The sequence below is a fragment of the Monodon monoceros genome, unplaced genomic scaffold (assembly GCF_005190385.1).
Source record: "Monodon monoceros isolate NGI ecotype Baffin Bay Population unplaced genomic scaffold, NGI_Narwhal_1 Super_Scaffold_18, whole genome shotgun sequence".
In the NCBI taxonomy this organism is placed as follows: domain Eukaryota; kingdom Metazoa; phylum Chordata; class Mammalia; order Artiodactyla; family Monodontidae; genus Monodon; species Monodon monoceros.
The window spans coordinates 4,550,288-4,570,980 of NW_021703774.1; the positions used below are offsets into that span (position 1 = coordinate 4,550,288).

The 20,693-nt window shown below is 38.6% G+C and overlaps 1 protein-coding gene across 3 annotated transcripts in view; it reads left to right on the forward strand.

Moving 5' to 3' along the window:
- DENND1B (DENN domain containing 1B) overlaps positions 1-20,693 on the forward strand; it is a 265,632-nt gene that overhangs the window by 131,522 nt on the left and 113,417 nt on the right. For 2 of the 3 annotated variants that reach the window (XM_029227517.1, XM_029227515.1), the window contains exons 8-10: positions 999-1,058; positions 2,271-2,324; positions 5,049-5,159. In XM_029227517.1, coding sequence (XP_029083350.1) covers positions 999-1,058; positions 2,271-2,324; positions 5,049-5,159 — 225 coding nt within the window. The remainder of the gene's footprint in view (positions 1-998; positions 1,059-2,270; positions 2,325-5,048; positions 5,160-20,693) is intronic. The other variant, XM_029227516.1, reaches the window with a different exon arrangement.

Sequence of the window (20,693 nt, forward strand, 5' to 3'; positions counted from 1 at the left end):
TATTTCTATGTCTGATGGTTATTTTTATATTTTAAGCCTCACATATAAGCTTTTTTTTTTTTTTTTTTTGTGGTACGTGGGCCTCTCACTGCCGTGGCCTCTCCCGTTGCAGAGCACAGGCTCCGGACGCGCAGGCTCAGCGGCCATGGCTCACGGGCCCAGCCGCTCCACGACATGTAGGATCCTTCCGGACCGGGGCACGAACCCGTGTCCCCTGCATTGGCAGGCAGACTCTCAACCACTGTGCCACCAGGGAAGCCCCACATATAAGCTTTTGAATCAGTAGTCTGTGATAGGTTTCAAATCTTGTTCACCTGTTCTCAATACAATATCTTAGGTATTGTTAAATCCAACTGGTTGATAAACCTTTATGTAAAGTCCACTTAGTAATTTCATTTGACTTCAATGATAGGTTATAAAGTCACGTGCCAGTGCTGTGCAGTTAATGACCAGCAAAACTGGGATGAAAACACTTGTCTTCACCTACTAGTACAGTTTTAGTTTTGTGATGTCAGGTTAAAATTGATGGTCATAGGCATTTTTGTTCCTCCACAAGTGGAAAAGAAATTTTTGTTTGTTTGCAGAATTTCCATTATAAAAATATGACAAGGCTTGAGAAACTGCTGTGATTTTCTTAAAATTTCATATTTCATTAATATTCCATCACATGAGTTTTTCAAGACTTGACATTATAACCACTAGAATATCAGAGATTTTATGAAATGTTAATATGTAATGTAAATGCTTATTTTGAAAGTACATTTCAAAGCCATTAAATATCCACAGAATTCTGTACTCTCAGTCAAGAATTAAAGTGCTTCAAGATTTTTCTAGCAAGAACTAGCAAATCAGCATTTAAAACATTTGTAATGAATGCTATTCAAATGTTTTCAGCAGATAATGTGGCTACATGGGTTTGTCTCAAATACACAGCAAATTGTTGTGTAAATTTCTCCCATGAAAGTAAAGTACTCATTTTGTCTCTTATGTATTGTAAGAACCAAGAGATATTTATTGCCAGTGAGCAAGTTCTGAAAGATCAGCCCTCCCTAGCACGGGTGAGTTCAAAGGACATTGGCTTCTGAAAATCACTGTTAAATTGGGAAGTTAATTACTTCTTTCACTATGTCTTTAAGATTCACTCTAGTCCTTTGGGAAGTGGTAAATTTGCTTCTTTTAAGAAAATTAATCATTCAGATTATATTTTCTGTTTATACTATCTTTTAAAGCATAGCTTTATGAAATACGGTGCTATTAAAAATCCATCCAAATACAAATAGCTAATAAGAGACCAAATCCATGCTTACCCTCGTGTCAGTGGTGGTGATGTCAAAGTGGGCTCACTACATGGGTGTCTGTCACATGTTTTGTCCAGGGTCTCAGGACCTTGTTCTTCCACCCTGCAAGTCACGCATTGTGACGGTGCCAACTAGCCTTGCTCTGACTAGTTCAGTGGTGCTCAGTATTGGCTAGAATGGTTTTTTGCCCCCAAATCTTTAATTATAAGACAATATTAAATAGGTCCTTATGTGAGATAGTAAAATGATTTTGGAGATTAATATGAACAGAAAATAAAATGATTTTGGTGATTGACTTGTACTCTGATTCTGGGTGGTAAAATTTGGGAACATTCTGTGAAACGTGAAGGTGTGCACAGTATGCTTTTTGTGTAAATATGTGTATGAACTGTTGTATTGCTTTGAATATTATAGAAGCTAATTAACATTTGTTTAGCGGGTGTATAAAAGTCATATTTTGGGTTAATTACCTTTTAAGAAGTTTTAAATATTAAAAAATTATTTTTTATTTCTGCTTTCTAAATAATATAGTGGCTGATATGTACCAGAGAAATTTATGGGGACTTAACTGTAGGAACTCAAAAATCTCAATAGATTTTGATATATTCTTGGGCAAACAAGCCTTATTTTTCCAGGTTCCCTAAACCAAATGTGTTAAAATTATCTATCTATCTATCTATTTTTCAGTAATTTGCTTTTTTCATCTTGATAAACTTTTTCTAGGATTCCCACTTCAATTTTAAAATGAAATATTTTTAACCAACACTTAAACTTTTTGTATGAGGAAGTTATTGTTAAATCTCATATAAACCTGCTATCTCATTTAAGAATCTCTCAAATTCAGCACACCCTGAGCATCAGTCCTTGGTATTTATTTAGTTGATATGTTTTAAAATTTTTAATCTCAAAGTATATGTAATGCTACCAAATTTTAATTCTCCTTTTCTTATGTGATTTATTTCTGTTGATTAGCATTCCTACTTCATTGCCCCTGATGTAACTGGACTCCCAACAATACCGGAGAGTGTAAGTTTTCTATGTTTTTATTCTACTGATATTATGAAATTTATTTATCTTGGTCTCACTGTTTAAGGATTTATTTGTAGAGAAATAGAAAGCATTGTAACTCTCTGTGAGAAAAAATGAAAAAATAAAGAATAATGTTGTTATCTCTTTTTCTTCTTTATGTATCTGCTACTTTACCTCCTCCTTAATATCTGGTTGTAGATAAGACAAATTATATGAGAAAAACGATTTCTACCATTTGAGATAGTTCAGTAGGATAGTCTGTGTTCAGTTAGGTCCTGAGCTCCCCGGATCAGGCAGAAGAGAGGTCTCAGGAGATGACTCCTGTTGGCAGGGAATGAACACGTGCAATGGGAAATATTTTCATGCAAATAGTTACTTTAGTGAAATGACCATAGTATTTAGATTCCTTGTATGTATATATATATTTTCAAATTTTAGATGTTCTCTACTTGATTTCCTGATTTTTAATATAAGAAATACATGTTTTGTAAGGCTTGAAGGATACTACAAGAAATTATTTAATTGCTACATTTCACATTTATTTAGAGTCCTGATTGTAGCCTTACTAGAAATATTTTCAGTGTTTTAGTAGTTATTACAAATTAAAATTCTGTAGAAAAGCTTACATGGATAAATGGAATTGACAAGTACACTTTGGGATGCTGTGTGAAAAGGAAGTATTTCCTTTCATAATTTTTTTCAGCTTTGTTTTGGAAAGATAAAATGAATTAGTAGAAATAATTCAATCAACGTGAAGGAAACATCAACTTAAAGAGTATGTATTATTTTCCTCAGAACTCTATTGTGCTTCCAAAACTGTTGTTGAACCTACTGAGTGTTTGGTTCCAAAAGCACGTGGGTTATAAGTGAACGAACAAAGTCCAAGAAGACAATTGTAAATTTCCTAATTTCGAACCGAGACTTTCAGTGGTGTTTTTGGTACAGATGAGTCCAGTTAACTCCTGTGAGAGACTGCGTTCAGCCGCTCTTCACGTGGGCCTGGGATAGACCATCAAATCAGCAGGTCACATCCCAGGCTCTCAAGTCTTGTGCGAGTCCACCGTGGGCTGCGGGTGTCTGTTAGGTTTCCTAGAGGCTGACTCACCGCCTTGACTTATGCACGCCTGCCCCTCACATCAGGGTTGTTAATACAAGTCAGTCTCTTGCTTTAGCCTCTCCTCTTCGTACCTTTCTTAAATTTACTAATAAGCCGCTAAGAGCTTGATTTAACAAAATTCACAAACTTTGCTGTGACTTTGAAAGTTTTAAAGAACCATTCTAAGGAAAAACTGCCACTGAGAATATACATTTTTACATCTCCATTAATATATTTTATTTTTAAAATGTCCTGTTTAGGGAAGAGGAAAAAAAAAGCAAGGACCTATACATAAGGCAGCATTCTGCATTGAGAAATAATTCCCCATCTAGAAATTATCTTTGAGATTATAGGAAAAATATTAACGTTGAATGACATAAAAGTAATTTTGTATTATGAAGACTTGAAATAGAAGGTGAGGTGTGCTTCAGCTAGAGAAAACAGGAAGTGAATCTCTCCACCAAATTCAGCATCACTCGCTGTTTCCGTTTATGTGCCCTGCAGTGATTACTGGTTTGTTCTGGGAAGGTCTGTACCTCACAGAAATAGAAGAAACATTGGATTTCTTAGTTTCCTGCTCAACTAGAAGTTTTAGCCTTCTGGGTCCTAGTGCACCTGGCACTGCAGTTTCAGTCTGTTGTCATCTCTCATTCAGTCTCTTTATCACTTGTTGCTTTCTGATGGGCTTAAGTTTGAGTACAGAAAATTAAAAATAAGTAAGAGGAGAGGATCTAAAAGTGAAAGTTAACGCAGCTTACCCCAGTTTTGTTCCTATGTGGGGAAAACAATTTGAAGTGTTAAGTCAAGGAATCAACACCAACTTTTATTTGGTTATAGTGGTATAAAGCAGGCCTGACATGGGATATAAACGAGATCTTCCTTAATAAAGAATCAAAGGTGGGCTTCCCTGGTGGTGCAGTGGTTGAGAGTCCGCCTGCCGATGCAGGGGACGCGGGTTCGTGCCCCGGTCCGGGAAGATCCCACATGCCACGGAGCGGCTGGGTCCGTGAGCCATGGCCGCTGAGCCTGCGCGTCCGGAGCCTGTGCTCTGCAACAGGAGAGGCCACAACAGTGAGAGGCCCGCGTACAGCAAAAAAAAAAAAAAAAAAAAAGAATCAAGGGTCTGCCTTATAAACCCATCTCATCCTGTGGTTGCCTTCTGCATAGTCTGTAGTATCAGGCAATGATTTTGCCTGCTGGCTGATTGGCAAACAGAGGGAGACTCAAATGTATTTTCTGGAGCAGCAGTTCTCAAAGTTCAGTGTGTGTAAGAACCACTGGCAGTATTTGTTTAGAGAATGGATTCCTGGGGCTGTACTCTGAAGATTACTACTCAGCAGGTCTAGGTTGGGGCCCAGAAAACAGGCTTCTTTTTCAGGTGCCTGGGGAGGGAGGGTGGGAAAGATGTGATGCTCTGATCACCCTCTGAGAATGTTTTCGTAGCGTAGGGCTATGTTTCAAATAATAGTAGAAGGCTACGTGCTCTGTGTGGCGGCAGAATAGAATTAAATTTAATTATTTTAATGAATACCACTTATTCTCCTAACATTGTTTGTACTTCAGACTGTGGCGAACGTATCAGATACTTTCCCTGTAACTTACACAGTTGTCTCTGGCTTGTGCAGAGGAACCTCACGGAGTACTTTGTGGCTGTGGACGCGAACAACATGCTGCAGCTCTACGCCAGCATGCTGCACGAGAGGCGCATCATCATCACCTCCGGCAAACTCAGCACCGTGAGTATCTCACACTCCCCTCCGCGCGGAAAGACCTGCAGCCCACGCAGAGGCAGAAATGCTCCGCGTGTGCTTACGAGACAATATCTACATACCCTTTTGATATATGGTTTTAATCTGGCTCTTGGAGTACAAAGGTCTGATTTGTGGAAGGCCTTCATGGGTGCATTAAGTCAGGTTAATTATTTTTTCTTACCAGAAGATGAGAGGTTTTTTTTTTCTTTTTTCTTTTTAACTCTCCAGAGTTCATTTTAGTGCCTTCTACCATCTAACGAATTCTTAAGAGCTATTATGAGATCTTTATTATTCACTTGAGGCTTTTTCCATTGGAGCTACTTGAAAGAAATCAAGGGGCCATGATAATAGCTGCTATCCTAACCTGGTAATAGGTAGATTCATCTTTGTTGCCAAGTAGTGGTTTGGGAGTGGGTTCTATAATAGTTCTGATTTGGAGGAGCTCTTCAGACTGATAATAACTTAAAAGTCAAAATAGCATTTTTTTTAAATCACAGGTTTTATGCTACTCACTGAAATGTTTTTCTGGAAGGTCTTCATTACTGTGGTAAAGGCAGGGAGAATAGAGTTTTCTTGGGTCATAGAAAAACATTCAGAAGTATTTCGCTAGATTTTCTAATTTTTTTCACTTTGAGCATTAATATTTTAATATTTTTGACCTAAAAATTTTAATATAAATGTAAATATAGTTTTGAGTAATGTATGAGATATTTATTAAAAACATTATTTAATATTTCATGAATTAGCTTCCTTGAAATTTGGCTAACTGATAAAAATAAGATAATATCTATGTTTTGTTCTCTGATAGTAGGAATAAAAACCTTATTCTGCAAAGTTTTAGTATTTTAGAGCAGAAGGAGCTTCAGGATTTCTCTAGGGCATCTATTTAGGGTGTAACAATGAGAAAGGTGTTGATATTTTCAGAGAAAGGTTAAATGGCTACCCCAAGGCCAAATAAGATAGTTGGAGACAGGTAATGTGAAACTGGGTCTCCTGATGCTAATTTTGGGTTATTTGCATTACTCTAGAGTTGAAAAAATACAGTTTTGAGATTTTGAAATGCAATAATGATATGCCCACTTTTCAAAAAAAATTGAAAATATATTATTTTACACACTGAAAAACACATTATATGCATTTGAAGGAGTAAGTGTGGAGAAATGATGTAGTTCAATCAGAGAATAAGTGCCAGTCAGTGATGCAGGTAATTATTTGCATTTTCTTAAAGTGATGTTAAGAAATTCAATCTGAATTATTTGGTACTTTTTATATATTTGCTTTCTGCTGTGCTTAGCTTACCATTGAGGTAAAAGCATTCTTACTTATCCTCCCCTTCTCTTCCTCCTCATCACATTTTTTTTTAACTACATTATTTTTGGTTACACTGACAGTTCCTGCATTTATTTATTAATTTCTTTTTTAGCTGTGCCACACAGCTTATCCTCATCACTTTTTTAAGCCAGTTTTTTCAAGATTATAAATAATATTTCTATATGGATGTTGTCCTGAAGATTAAAAAGATTGTACAAGCTATCTTGGAGACCTAGGAGCTAAATTCCTATCAAGATTAATTCATGTAACATATTTATTATGCACCTACTATGTGCTTGCCACTTTCTAGGCCCTGAGGATTCAGCAGTAAGTAAAGCAAAGTCCAAACACTCTTGGAGCTTATATCCAACTGATAGAGAAGATGAAGACATGAATGAAGAAGTAGCTGTTATGTCATATGGTGCTGAGTACCAAGAGATAAGGGAGAAAGTGAGTGTGAGTGTGGGGTGAAAGGTCAGGGGCAGATTTCAGTTTTGTGTAGGGAGGTCAGGGAAGCCTTCTCTCATGAGGTGGTGTTTGAGCAGAGGTCTGAAGGAAGTGTGGGCGTGAGCGTGTAAGCTGGTCTGTGTAGGGAAACATTAGAAATAAATCTGATGGAAAGCAGTATGGAGGTTCCTCAAAACATTAAAAATAGAACTACCATGTGGTCCAGCAATTCCACTCCTGGGTTTTTATCCAAAGAAAACAAAAACACCAATTCAGAAAGATATCTGCAACCCTATGTTCATTGCAGCCTTATTCACAATAACCAAGATATGGAAGCAGCTTAAGTGCCCATCATAGACGAATGAATAAAGAAGATGTGGTGCATATATACAATGGAATATTACTCAGCCACAGAAAGGAATAAAATCTTGCCATTTGTAATAACATGGATGGACCTTGAGGGCATGATGCTAAGTGAAATAAGTCAGACTGAGAAAGACAAATACCATATGATCTCACTTATATGTGGAATCTAAGAAAACAAAGCAAACAAATGTAACAAAACAGAAACAGACTTATAGATACAGAGAACAAACAGGTGGTTGCCAGAGGGGGAGGTGGGGTGGGAGGATGGGCAAAACAGGTGAAGGGGGCTGAGGCACCGACTTCCAGTGAGAAAATAAATAAGTCACAGGAATGTAATGTACAGCAGGGGCAACATACTGAATAATATTGCCATAACTCTGGCGACAGATGGTAACTAGACTGAATAATGCTGATCGTTTCGTAATGTATAAAAATCCCAAATCACTGTATTTACACTTTAGAATAATATAATATTTCAAGTCAATTATACTTCAATTAAAAAAGGAAAGAAATCTGAATGTATGTAAATATTTTGTAAAAACATTTTTTGGTAGGTATTGTAAAATGTTGGTGTTTCTTTTTGTTGTAATTTGTAAACACCTCTTAATGGCTAGGTAACCTCTCTTCCACTCAGTTTCTTCACATTTAAACTGGGAACATGGGAGTGATACTAGTTTTAATCTCATAGGGTTGCTTTAAAGATTAAGGATATGTGTACATGCACACACACATATGTGTATATATGAAGTGCTTAGAATTTTATCTGCATAAGATTAAATGACTATCAGCTATAAATTTATAATAATCTAGATCTGAAGTTTAGAGTAAAAATGAACATGCCTACCCTTTAACTTTGTTTGAATTAGAAAATAAATGATTTTAATAAAGGCTTGGTATTAGTCAGGGAGTTGTTTCTTTTTTTTTTTTTTGCACGAACCTGTGTCCCCTGCATCGGCAGGCGGACTCTCAACCACTGCGCCACCAGGGAAGCCCCCAGGGAGTTGTTTCTTATATTTGAGGTCAACGTAATAGCAGTTGTTTATGAAAGTTCCTGAAAACTTGGTGGTGATGTCACCTCTCAGTTAACAGCTTTGTTTTGGTTCACCATCTGGGGCAGTAGGACTGATAAAAGAAACATAATTCAAGTTTGCTCTCATGATCTCCTCACCCTCCTTCTGTAGGGGAAGCTGCTTCACTTGAATCTAGCTTGAAAAATTCATGTATATACACACATGCGTGCTATAAATTCCACGCCCAGTAATGTTTAAGGTCAAAGACTAGTACCATAACATAAATTAGAAGTAAATATTTTTTAGAAAACGTTTAGTGGAACCTCTGAAACGACCAAGGAAGGAATAGTTAACGTATCAATGAATTGAGGTTAAGACTACTGCCAGTGAAGCTTTTTACATCCTTATAGGATTTTATGTACCACAAAGACTATAATGTACTTAAAATTAATGCAAGAAATTGTGTTTTACCCAGTTTTCACTTTTTAACCTATGGCCAAATTTTTAATTATTGGAAGAGCATGTATAAGTTCCTCGCATTTATAATTTTGTTATAGTTTTGGGAACTTTGGATTTATACTTTGCTATGGTCATAATTTTATTAGAATCATATCTGTCAACTGTATAGCTAGCCGGGGGTTTTACTGGTGATACCCTGACAGATAATGAGCTACCCGAGTGTTCCTTCCTCAGGTATTGTGTGTAGTTAAAATTATAATTTGTAATTATCTTTATAGCGATAAACTTTAAAATAAAAAAGTTTTGAGCTGTGTTAGCAAAAGTATCAAGAGTATTGTTATGTTTTAAAATTTTTCGTGGGTTTTTCCTCCTTATAGTAAAATGTATTTTGTTAGGACTCACTATTATATTTTTCCGTGTTTTGAGTTGAATGAATTGGAATGTCATCGGTTTTGTGTTTATCCTACTGGTGTGTACATTATCCGGTACACACGGAAGGGTTCCTGGTAATCCTGAACAAGAATGTTGATTTTGTACATGCCGTAGGCAGGTCCTAGAGGTTTAAGCCCCAAGTGAATAGCAGACTAGCAGGACATCGGCCCAGAGTCTCATGTATTCAAAGCAAAGGAATAAATCATGATATTACAAGGGTGTATCAGTTGACTTTTTGCTGTTTTGTGACCAGAGGTAGGGAAGGATTGCTGTTTAAAGCCGTGTCATCGGCTCTCAAGTCAGTCAGGCACGAAGCCTTGTCAGGTGCTCTGTAATTGTCCCCCAGACATTCTCTAGCTAGTCAGCTGGGGCCGTGCGTTTTGTTTCCAACACTGAGCTGGCCAGCGTCTGACAGGAGCTCTCGTCATCCTGTCAGTGATGTGTTAACTAGAGTGTATCTTTGTGGCCTGTGGAAGCAGGTACAAGAGATGCTCTCTTTAGAGCAGATGTCTGAGTGTTAGCTCCCATTTTGACCAATATTTAGTTGGTAGATATCACCCTCTTGGAGTCTGTAAGCACATTAGTTACAGAGATGTGATTGTGTAGTCCGTGTCCTGTCTGGACTGCTCAGAGCAAGCAGTGTGCTGTGAGTGCAGGAATTGTGCTAATACACTGTCGTCTCTTCCTTTGTTATAGTTGCCCCCAGGCATTTAAGCATATGCTTTTCTCCCCTTCTCTCATTAATACCATCAAGGGCCTATGCAAAAAGAAATCTTGCGATCCGCGGAAAATCAGCTATTAAAATGTAGATGTTATAGGTTGAGTTAGATTGAAGGGGAATCCGCAGGATTTTAACCTCTCCATCTGGATTTTACGTATTCTTGACTTGTCTCTTAGTAGTGCCACCTATCAGCATTTAATCTGAAACTGGCAGCACAGAGAATCTTTCTGGAGATTAAGAACTGAACAGTTGGTGCGAGAACAAAGATTACCCCGATCTACTCTCTGCTTCAGATTATTGCAGTGTATTTTTCCCCCTTATGATTTTAAAGCTGCAGCAGCGTGGTGCAGTTAAAAATTATTATCAAGACCTCTCAGGGAGAGAGAATCTAGGAACAATTTTTGGATTTTTAATTCTTCCCAAAGCCCATAGCAACCACTTATGTCAGCCGAAACTGCAGACAGTGACTCTCCTTACCATTGTGTTATTTGACTTTGATACTGCTCTTCAGAACGTTGCATTTTCATTCAATGCTAAGTGGATGTGGCTGGAGGGTGGAAATGGGACTATTGAGGTTGGTCATGTGACACTTTGTGGGAAGATTTGTGTGGAGGAAACTTCTAAGACGGGAAAAGCTGCAGGTGTTTGTATCTTCTAACTCTTGAGGTGATAAGAGCTGTTTTTCATAGAAATGAGCCCAGTAAAGGTTAGAACCATGGTCGATATGTGTGTGTGTATGTGGGTGCAGTAAACTTAATCTTCTGAACTGTGGATATCAGAGAGAAAAGTTTTTAAAATATAATAAAATTTTCACTAATTATGGTATGAAATGTTCATCGGATGCTGCAAATGCCAAGGTAGAAACATGTCTCTTTAACAAGTAAGAATGTGTCTCTTTGATTGCCTTTTTTGACACTAGTCTCTTGAAATAATAATAATTATGACAACAGTAAAGGTTTCTTTGTAAATTCTGAAGTTGATAAATTAGAGGATAATTTCCATATAGGACTTCGTCTTAAAAAAAAAAAAGATTTGTGTTCAGCTGTTTTCTACTAGAAATTTTTAATTTTTAAAAAAGTCTATGCCAAAATTGTAATTTCTTGGGGGAAAAGTTATCAATACATCTTAAACTCTTTCAGCTTCATGAATTTCTCTTGCTATATTGACTCTTGTCCAATCTGTACAGGAACTTGGTTTGCTATCTTTTGGCCTTCACATAGTCCTAAGGAGAAAACATACTCCTTTCTTCCCATGGCAGGTGGTTTCTTTGTTCATTCATTGAATCACTCCTCATCTATGGCTCACCTAACTCATGCCAGACAGTGTTCTACATACACAGGCAAGGAAACGAGGTCACAGCCTCTGTATCAGTCTGGGTCCAGTCAGGAGAGAGAAACTACAGTCATCTGAACGATGCAAGTTGAATATAAAGAACTTAAGACTGTCATGTGGGATCGGGGTAACAGGGAGGGGCTGTGGGAAGTGCCGGGAGCCGTGAAGAACCTGGCATAGTAGGTATAAAGCAGCTACGAACCTGAGGGGAGCTGGGGATCTGTGCCCAGAGAGCCCACTGCTCTGGAGTCACTGGGAGAGGCCACTCCTCCAGGCTGTCTCGCCGGAGGCCCCCCGCCCCGCCGGAAGCCAGCTGAGGGGAGGGTGGCACCAAGGGAGGCTTCCGGCTGCCGGGAGCTGCTGACGGTGGCGCTTCACCCACCAGGTGCAGGAGAAGCCTCTGTGCCACAGCCGCCGCGCGCCGCGGGGGCCACAGGCACCCTGCCCGGAGCTGCCGAGGCGAGCCGGGGGCCCCCGACCCCTGCGGCCTGCAGGGCTGAGCTGCTGTCACACGGCAGCCTGGCAGCCACCCACCGTGCTTGGCGAGCTCCAAGGGGGACCGCCTGGTGAGTAGACTGGGGCCAGGACGTCAAACCCTGTCTTCCCGAAATGTCGCTTCATTGTCTTCTCCGGACAAAGCTTAGCATCGTGCCGGCTGCTAAAAGGAAAAGATATCGAAAGGGCACAGATTTATTTTCTCAGATCTGACAAAGAGGGGTAGACTTGAGGGTGAGAGGCAGTAAATCGGTAACTGGTACAGGCCACCCCTTTGGATGCTCATCCTCCATTGACACCCTCTAAATCACTTGCACTTCCTGAGCAACAGCAAAACAAAGCTCTGTGTCTGCCTAATGAGATGTAGCTGCAGTACAGACATTTTCACCCTTTCCCCCAAATGGGAAGCAGCACAGTGCCGAGAGTCATGTGTCCATCTCTTCAATTACAGTTACATTTAATTTTCTGTTAACTACTAACAACATATATGTAAGATAAAGATGAGACAGAGAAGAAAAAGTGGTCAGCAGATAAAAGTAAACATAGGAAAATTAAAAATATGGAAAGCTACTACAGCCCTTGTTTATGTAACTGCTCATGAGACCATAATTGGTATTTCTGACTTCCTTCTTTCATTACCTGTTCCATAGTCCCCTCACCTCAGCCAGAGCCTCAGCTGGTTGGATTTTTTTTTACCTGGTTTAATGATACAAACTTTCATTTCCAAAAGGTCTGGATCCTCGATAGTTCTGTTTTTTGTTTTTGATTGCCGTCGTTTCCCGTTAACATTTACTACCAGGCATGGAGGTACCAAGATGCATCCCAGAGAATTCCATGGTTCCAGAGATAGTCCTGCCTGCCTGTTGTGTAAAAACAACCCGACTTACTTCTGGTTATTGAGATCAGTCATTCCAGCCAGTAGATTAACCCCAGTTTTTAGCCTGTTGATTCAGTGGCCAGGTGGCAGTCACATCTTCTGGTTCAAGTGGAAGCATTCCACTGTTGGGAGGTCAGATCCCCAAGCCAAAAGTGCCCTACGTGGCTGGGGCAGGACTTAGAATTTCTGCAAGTGGACTGTTAAGAGTGATGACGAGAGGGCCCACCCCACTCCTACCCCTTGACTCCCGGTCCCATGGATTCTGGCTTTGGGAGAAACAGCCCCGCAAAACGGTTTCTGATTCAAAGCGTATCCTGCATCGTGTTAAACAGAGCCCCACCCTTTAAGGGTGTTCTTTCCCAACTGGCATCATAACTGAGTCGTCCGTGAGCCATTCCACCTTTTGATTAGGCCAGCAGCTTCTAGGTTATAAGTGTAGGCCAGAGTAGCTGAGTTCATGGACATGAGCCTCTTGCTCTACTTTGCTGTTACATGAATACCTTGATGAGATTCAGTGCTTTATGGAGTGCCGTGCTGACAGGTATGTTATTCTGAGTCTGATGGTGGTGGTGCTGGCAGAAGGATTATGGCAGAGAAGATGAGTCCTTACCCAGAATATTTATTCCAGTGAGGGTGAACCTAATCAAGCCTCCTTCTTGATGGAAGAGGTTCAGTGTAATTAACCTGCCACCAGGTAGTTTACCTGATTGCCATGGGAGATGTCTCCCTAGACACGTTCTGCTACAGAACCACCTGAAGCAGGTGCCAGGTATTACTGCTGGGTACTACTGACCAGTGTCCTACAAGAGCCGGGCCCCGGAGAGGCACAGGCCCTGCAGGAGCCTGCCCCAGAGCACACGGAACCAGGAAGCCACAGACCCATCCTCCTGCAGTGCGTCTCCTGTGTCCTCTGCGGACAGAGCTCACTCTGTCCTCCGTCTGGTAAATACTTCAAGGGCCCAGATCCATTGTCGCAGATGGGTAGCAGAGAGTGAACTTGGATCTGAGAGGCATAAATTGAAGGCACAGCTTCCATGAATCTCATATTTTGTTGTGATTTACTATGATAAAATAGTGTAATGGAAAGAGTAAAAACTAGTTAACCACTTGAGAAGAAAAACATAGATCTTTATTTTGAAGGAGATATTTGACATTGGTAGAGTTTTCCAAACATAGAGTATAAGGGTATTTATTTATTTGGTATCGATAAATATTATTATTTGCCAGGTAGTGGGAATTTCAAAGTGATTAACTTATGATTCTCTAGAATCGTAATAAATAATAAATTATATAGTGTCAATCAAGGCCAGTCAGTGTGACTAGAACTCTGATGTGGGAAGTATAGGAGGGAAGGTGGTAGATTAAAGGGTTGACCTCAATATTACGCCTGGTTCTTGGAAGGAATTTGTGATTTGTCTAGGAAATATATACTTGTGTGTGTGTGTATGTGTGCGCAAATAGAGTGACAGAGAGAAATCATGCTACAAGATGTAGTTGGAGAGATAGCAGTGGCCAGATTGTGAAGAACCATGTTTGTTAAATGAAGGGGTTTGGATTTTATCCAACAGATTGTGGGGAGGCAAATGAGGGACATGCTGTGACCAGTTTTGTTTTGGGGAAGAGAAGCTGGTGGCATTAGAAAAAATAAAGTAGGAAAACTCTGACAGCTGTCTTGTTAAAAGGCAGTCACAGTAAGTAGAAAAAGAGGCGACCAGCTCCTGAGCTAATAGTGACCACGAAAGGTAGATGGAGTTGGGTTTTAGAAACATGGCTAATAAGGAAATGTCTGTTGGATGTAGAGTCTGCTTGAAGGTAGGTAAATAAGAGGGAGAAGTTTACAGTGACGCACAAAGGACAGATATTCATCAGCTGTTTCCTTAGTGTCTGACATATAATGGGGGCAGAGCCTGATGTCATTTGCTACTAGTAAACTGTAACTCTGTAAAGTGTGTGTGTGTGTTTATGTATAGATGTATATATTTACAAGTGTTTGATATGCCTGCTAAATATACATATGTGTACGTTGAGTATATATGGGAATATTATATACAATTTTAATGGTGCAGCATATGATATGTAGGTACAGTTATTCATACTCATTTAAATACCTGTAATTTACAAATAGTTCACTTGTAAGGATTCAGAAGTCCTTTGGGCCTGCTTGCGGTTGTCTGTCTTTCAGTTGCTGGTGGTTTGCCATTAGTTTTGTTCCTGGTGAGAGGTATTTTAAGTTATGATTTTCAGAGATGCCTACTATTTAAAACAGTACGTTCAGTCAATTAGACTTTATTTACTGGTTATTTGGAATATGCCCCCAAATATCGTAGTAGTGTGATTATATCAATAATATCTTCTAAAATTAGAGATTTGTTTTTCAGTTCCTGACTACTCACCTGAAAAATTGGGTGACTTCATATAAGCCATTTTTTCCTTTTATCCTGAAGTTTATTATATAAAAAATGAAAGAATTGAACAAGAATGATTTCTAAGGTTCTTCCTAATTGTTAAATTTAGTGATTCTTTAACTGTACTGTTTATTTCTTAAATAAATGCCTTATTTTAAAATATATGGTTTTTATAGAATTCACACGAACGGTCCTCTAGAATCCAGGGTCTAGAAGTCTGTGTGGAGAGAAGATAGATACACTTGAGCTGTGTTACAGTGTCAGACGCCTGAAAGTTGTGGCAAACTAGACGGGCCTCTTCTCCAGGAAAAGCTAAACTGCTACAGAATTGGCTTGGAGATGTGAACTAGAGAGCAGTAAATTTAGTGATGGGGAAAGTCATGTGTGGGGGGGGAAGTGTTTGAAGGCGTTGACATTTATGTGCAGTGTGACAGCTACAGGAATTCAGAATTGAGGTGGGGTCGGTATGACAGGCATGGTGCATGTTGAGGCTCACTAGAGTGAAAGCACCTTGAGGGCAGAGGCTTTGTCTCCTTGGCTGATTATTCTGTCCCCAGCACCAGCGGCGATGCCTGACACATGTTTGGTGTCCCACATCTAGTTGTGTGATCTTGGGCAGGTTGGTTCAACTTTGCCTTGGTTTCCCCATGTGTCAAATGAGTGAAAGAATGAGTACATGGAAGAAGCAAGCAAGCAAGAAAATATTAGAATTGTTTGGCTCGGAAGAGCTAATTAACCAGTGACCAACCGTGAGATGAGCAGAACTTTCCAAGGGACTTGGATATGATGCAGAGAGGTCAGGATGAAGTTTAGTAATGAAGCAGCAGAATTTACCATCCTAAAGGGATGGAGAAAGAGAATGAAATATAAGATGATACTTTAGTATAAAAAAGTATTGAAAAAGAAAAATGTACAGCCAAATACTGTCTTTTTTCATGATATAAAATGGCTGTTTCTCTAAACATTTCTTTACAACTATCCCTTAATTCGAGTGTCAGAATTTTGCTCAAGTAAGAATATCTTATAGTGGGGATAGCTTTGTAGTTTTCAAGTACTGTGCTGCTACCTTTTTTGTCCTCAACTTTTAAACGTGAATGTAAATTAAATGTGTTGAAACATAGTTTTTTTATGCTTTCCAGTGAAATTTTTTTCATTCCACAAGGAAATTTATCACGTTCCTATCTGCAGCAGTTTATTCTGTGTACCTTTAGGTATTTATAGCGCTTACATTTCTGAAGTAAACATTGATTCAGTTAAAAATCAAATGAAGTCTCTAATCAGTATTTCTTGGATTTTGTGCATAAATACATTCCTAGGGGACATAAATCTGCCCCTCAGTAACTCATATAGAACTTTAGTTGAAGGCAGTGGGACTCCTACATTAAAATGAGGCAGAATCTGGCTAAGAGATACACAGAGACTAGAACAACAGGAGTGGCGGTGCGTCAGGATGAGATCTTTACTTGTAAAGCGTGTGAATTAGAATCGTGCTGTTTTCCGTCGTGGTCATCCCACTCAATAGATCGTTTTCCTGTCGTCTCCTTGGAAATCTGATAATGTGGTTTTATTCTTCTCAAAATAGATGTCTGCTGAATTGCTTAAAACATTGCTTAGTTGTATTAGTAGGCTGATCTCCTCAGTAAATATGTAGTTTAAGAACAAGGTATAAGTGAGATTCCATATCACAAAGGGAAAGAACTTTGGTTTGGCTTCCAACTAAATATACTCGCAGATGCAGATCGAGATGATAACTGGTAGAATTTTTATCCAAGTATCTTATCTTTGTAACATTTTTCAGAGAATCTGCTCTTCTGGTTTCCTGCTGAAGGCGCAGACGGGGATGCCTGGGAAAGTTTTGTAAATTGCATCTCTATCCTAGATCCTGAATTTTTCATTTAAAGGTCAACTGTTCTTGTCTGTCTGTTCAGTCAGAGGCTCATTCTCCACTATATAATTAGGATAAAATATTTTCAGCCAGTATATATTATTCAGAGCCTTACAATGAATGGGAATTTTGAATCTTTGTATATCAAAAGGCAGGTTAATATACTGGTTATTGTACTCTGGAGCCTGCTGGCGTTGGTCTCCTGGATTTGCCACTTGCCAGTTGTGTGATCTCAGGCAATTGGTGTAACTTTGCCACAGTGTCCTGATCTGTAAAATGGGAGTAGTGATAATACTGCCTGTTTCATAAGGTTGTTGTAGCACTAAATCTGAGTATGTCAAGTGCTGAGAATAGTGCCTGGCACAGAGCTAGCATCATATAAACGTTTGCTCTCGTAACTGTTGTCAGTGAGAGCAGCTCCCTTAGACCTGTGGCCAGAACGGGAAGCTCTAGGTGCCTTTATTCCACCACTAAGCTCACTGTTGCCAACCTTTGTTGTCAGGTTTCTCCCTCTGATTTCACAGGCCCCAGTTCTTGTCTCTTTCACATGGTTTTCGTATGTACTTATTTTACAGTTGTACTATATGGGAAATAAATACCCCAGTGATTTTATTTTGTGTTAGTCAACACTTTGGGTCTGAATCAGTTCAATATATTGAGTGTGCTCTGTGAAATTATATGTGCGTTTAAATATTCCTATGCCATCTAACGAAGATTTTTTTTCTTTAACCTTTATTTGGTACATTTTTTGCTTTATTTAGTACACTTCATTTTTATTCAATGATAGCAATGTATAAGTCCTTCAGTTTCAAGGATGTTATGTCAGGAACATGTTCTAACCCAAACACCGAATCTTCTTCTCTCCTCTCCCCTGCTTTCATGAAGAACAGCTTATGTGGTGTTAGAAAAACAGCTGACAGAATGTCAGAAGAGCGCCATGGGGTTCTAGCCCTATCATGAACCTATCATAGAATTTGGGGTAATTCTGATCCAAAGAAATACGATTAGCATTTCCCTTTAAGCTTAAAGATTCAATATTTCATAAATAACCTAAAAGTAAGAAGTTTTTCCTTCTTACTTGGCTTATAAATTGATCTCATTTCTTTTTTTTTAATTGACATGTAGTTGATTTATAATATTATACTAGTTTCAGGTGTACAACATAGTGATTCAGTATTTTTATAGACTGTACTCCATCTGATCTCATTTCTTTATAGAACTTGATTCTGCAAAGCAAACTTCTAAAGTATGTTGTTTATTTTCCTTAATTTGCAAAGTTCTGGAAATGTTCTAGGTAAATGATTTGTTGTGACAGTTAGCACTGTGTTCAGAGGTGCGGACAGATCTTATCCAGAATGAAATCTGGCGTCTTTGCTGTGTCCCAGGAGGCTCTTCAGTTCCGACCTTGCTTCCTCTCTGACCTCAACTCCTGCTGTTCTCCCGTTTAATCTAATCAGCCGACCCCCTACTACTCCAAGAAGGTGCCAAGCCTGCTCCCACCTCAGGACTCCTGAATGCCCTTCTCCCCAAGTGCACCATACGTGGCTCCCATATTTCAGTCAGGTCTCAGTGCAGATGTGGCCGCATCAGAGTTTGTCCCTATGCTCCTGTCTAGAATAGCCCTTCTGCTCTTACCCTGCTTTAGGTTTCTTCATAAAATTTACCTCTGACATAATATGTGTTTCACTTGTTTATTGTTTGCTTTCCCCACTGATATGTAACTTGTTCTGTTCTGTGTCCCTATTGCTTAGTAGAGATTTATGATGGCACATGGCAGGTACTCAAAAACTCTGTTGAATTAAGCAAGTAAATTACTATAATGTCTCCAATTTCACAGTTACCTAATGTGCTTTAAAGCTTTTGGAGATTATGTTTAGATAGATTTCGAAGGTGGATCTGAATTATAGTCTAGTTAAAATGTTCTGTTAACCACCCGTATGGGAAAAACAATTCTTAATTATTACTAAAAATACAAAATGTTAGAATTGATCTGATCCAAGAGTAGAGAATGTTAGATCTCTCAGAGACGGGGTTTATAGATCATCTAGCATATATTTCTTATTTTAAAGATTGGGAAACTGGGATCTGGTTATATTTGCAGGTGTGCCAGAGTGGCACAGCCTCTTAGTGGCCAGTCCCTAACTTTTGTCCACGATGTACTTCATTGTTCTTACCTTATACAACTTGCATATAACTGTGTTTAATTTCCTAGTAAATTTATTTTTTCTTAATTGTATTTTTTTTACTTATAACTTTACTATCTCCTCTACAAAATATATGCTGTAATAGTATCTTCTCTATTTTTTAAATCACATAGTTATTACATGATGCTAGGTGTGTAAGGAAGATCTTCTTTGGTAGGTTTCTGCCTTCTTTGGAAATCTCCACTTGGATGTCTCATAGTTAACAGAATCAATATTTGTGAGAGCACATTCCTTACAGTCCCACCTGAACCTGGCACTTTTGTTATATTTCTTTAAATAATTCGTCCTGGTCGCTTAGGCCAGAAACTGAGGTTTGGGGCCGGGCAGGGATGTGGGATGGGTAGTATTTTTACCTCCCCCTGTCACTGATCCCCTGCATCTAAGAAGCTAACAAATCCTGTAGAGCTTCCTTCTTTCCTGGTAGATCTTGATTAGCTGGCATGACCCTCTGCTGAATGCTGGCCTTTGCAGAAAATTTGTGACTTTGCTTCTCGTTGCAGAAATCATCCTCTAAGAAACCAGTCAAATTCATCAGATGATATTGTGCCTTATTAGTGAGAAATTCATAACTTCACTTAAGGATAGCCATTAAGGGCATAGGGAAACAGCTGTAGCATTTAATAGAGTGCTTTGGACTCTGGGTGTGCCTAGTAAAATAAGTTACTATTATTATCATTCCTCATTTTGAGAATGCACTTTTTCCCTCTTGTTACACTGTTAATTATTTTCTCAACAATAAAAAAGAATACTTTCCTTTTTAAAATGGTTTTAAATGAGCTCTTTTAAAAGCCATCTATCTGCAGATGGAGAAATTGAGTAAATTAACTGCCTTTCACAGCTACATAAGTGCTTTTAGCCCATCAAGTTACACTGAAACATTTAAAGTTACCTCATTTACAACCAGCGAGCACATGCAAGCTCTCTAAGAATTGACACAACTGAGATCAACCCCATTTTCATTTCCCTCTAGTTCAAATATGTGAGAGAAATAAATCTGGTCTGTAGAAGTATCTGAATGCCTCCTAGTGGTATACTGTATGCTCTAATTAAGGAATTTTAAAAATAATATTTATTGAAGGAATAGTGTAGATAAACTATTAAAACTTCTAAGTGCAAAGTAATAAAATCCTTTAATGATAGCGTTCTAAATGGAACAAATAAATTTTTTGCCATATAAAATTAATTAAAAATCTTAACTGGAAAAGAAATATAATACATATGACGAAGATGAAAATGCTTTTAGTCAAAATTTTTATGTTTTTGGTTCAGATTAGATTATTTTAACTGACTTTTAAAAAATCTAGTGGAACTATTTTGCACTTAAATATAGACAAATGTTGCTGTTAAGATTGAGTTACTTTGTTTACATTTATCCTTTTGAATTAATTTGATTACTATGTATAAATTTTAATTTCTTTGTATAATAAAATAGAAATAATGGTTTATAGAAATTTTGTGGTGCATTTTCAGATGGTTTTGTTTTTAAATTCTGATTTTCAAGTTAAATAAAATGACTTATTCAGTAAATGTCTTGAAAATGCAGACTATAGCAAAACTTTAAAATGAAGAATGCTG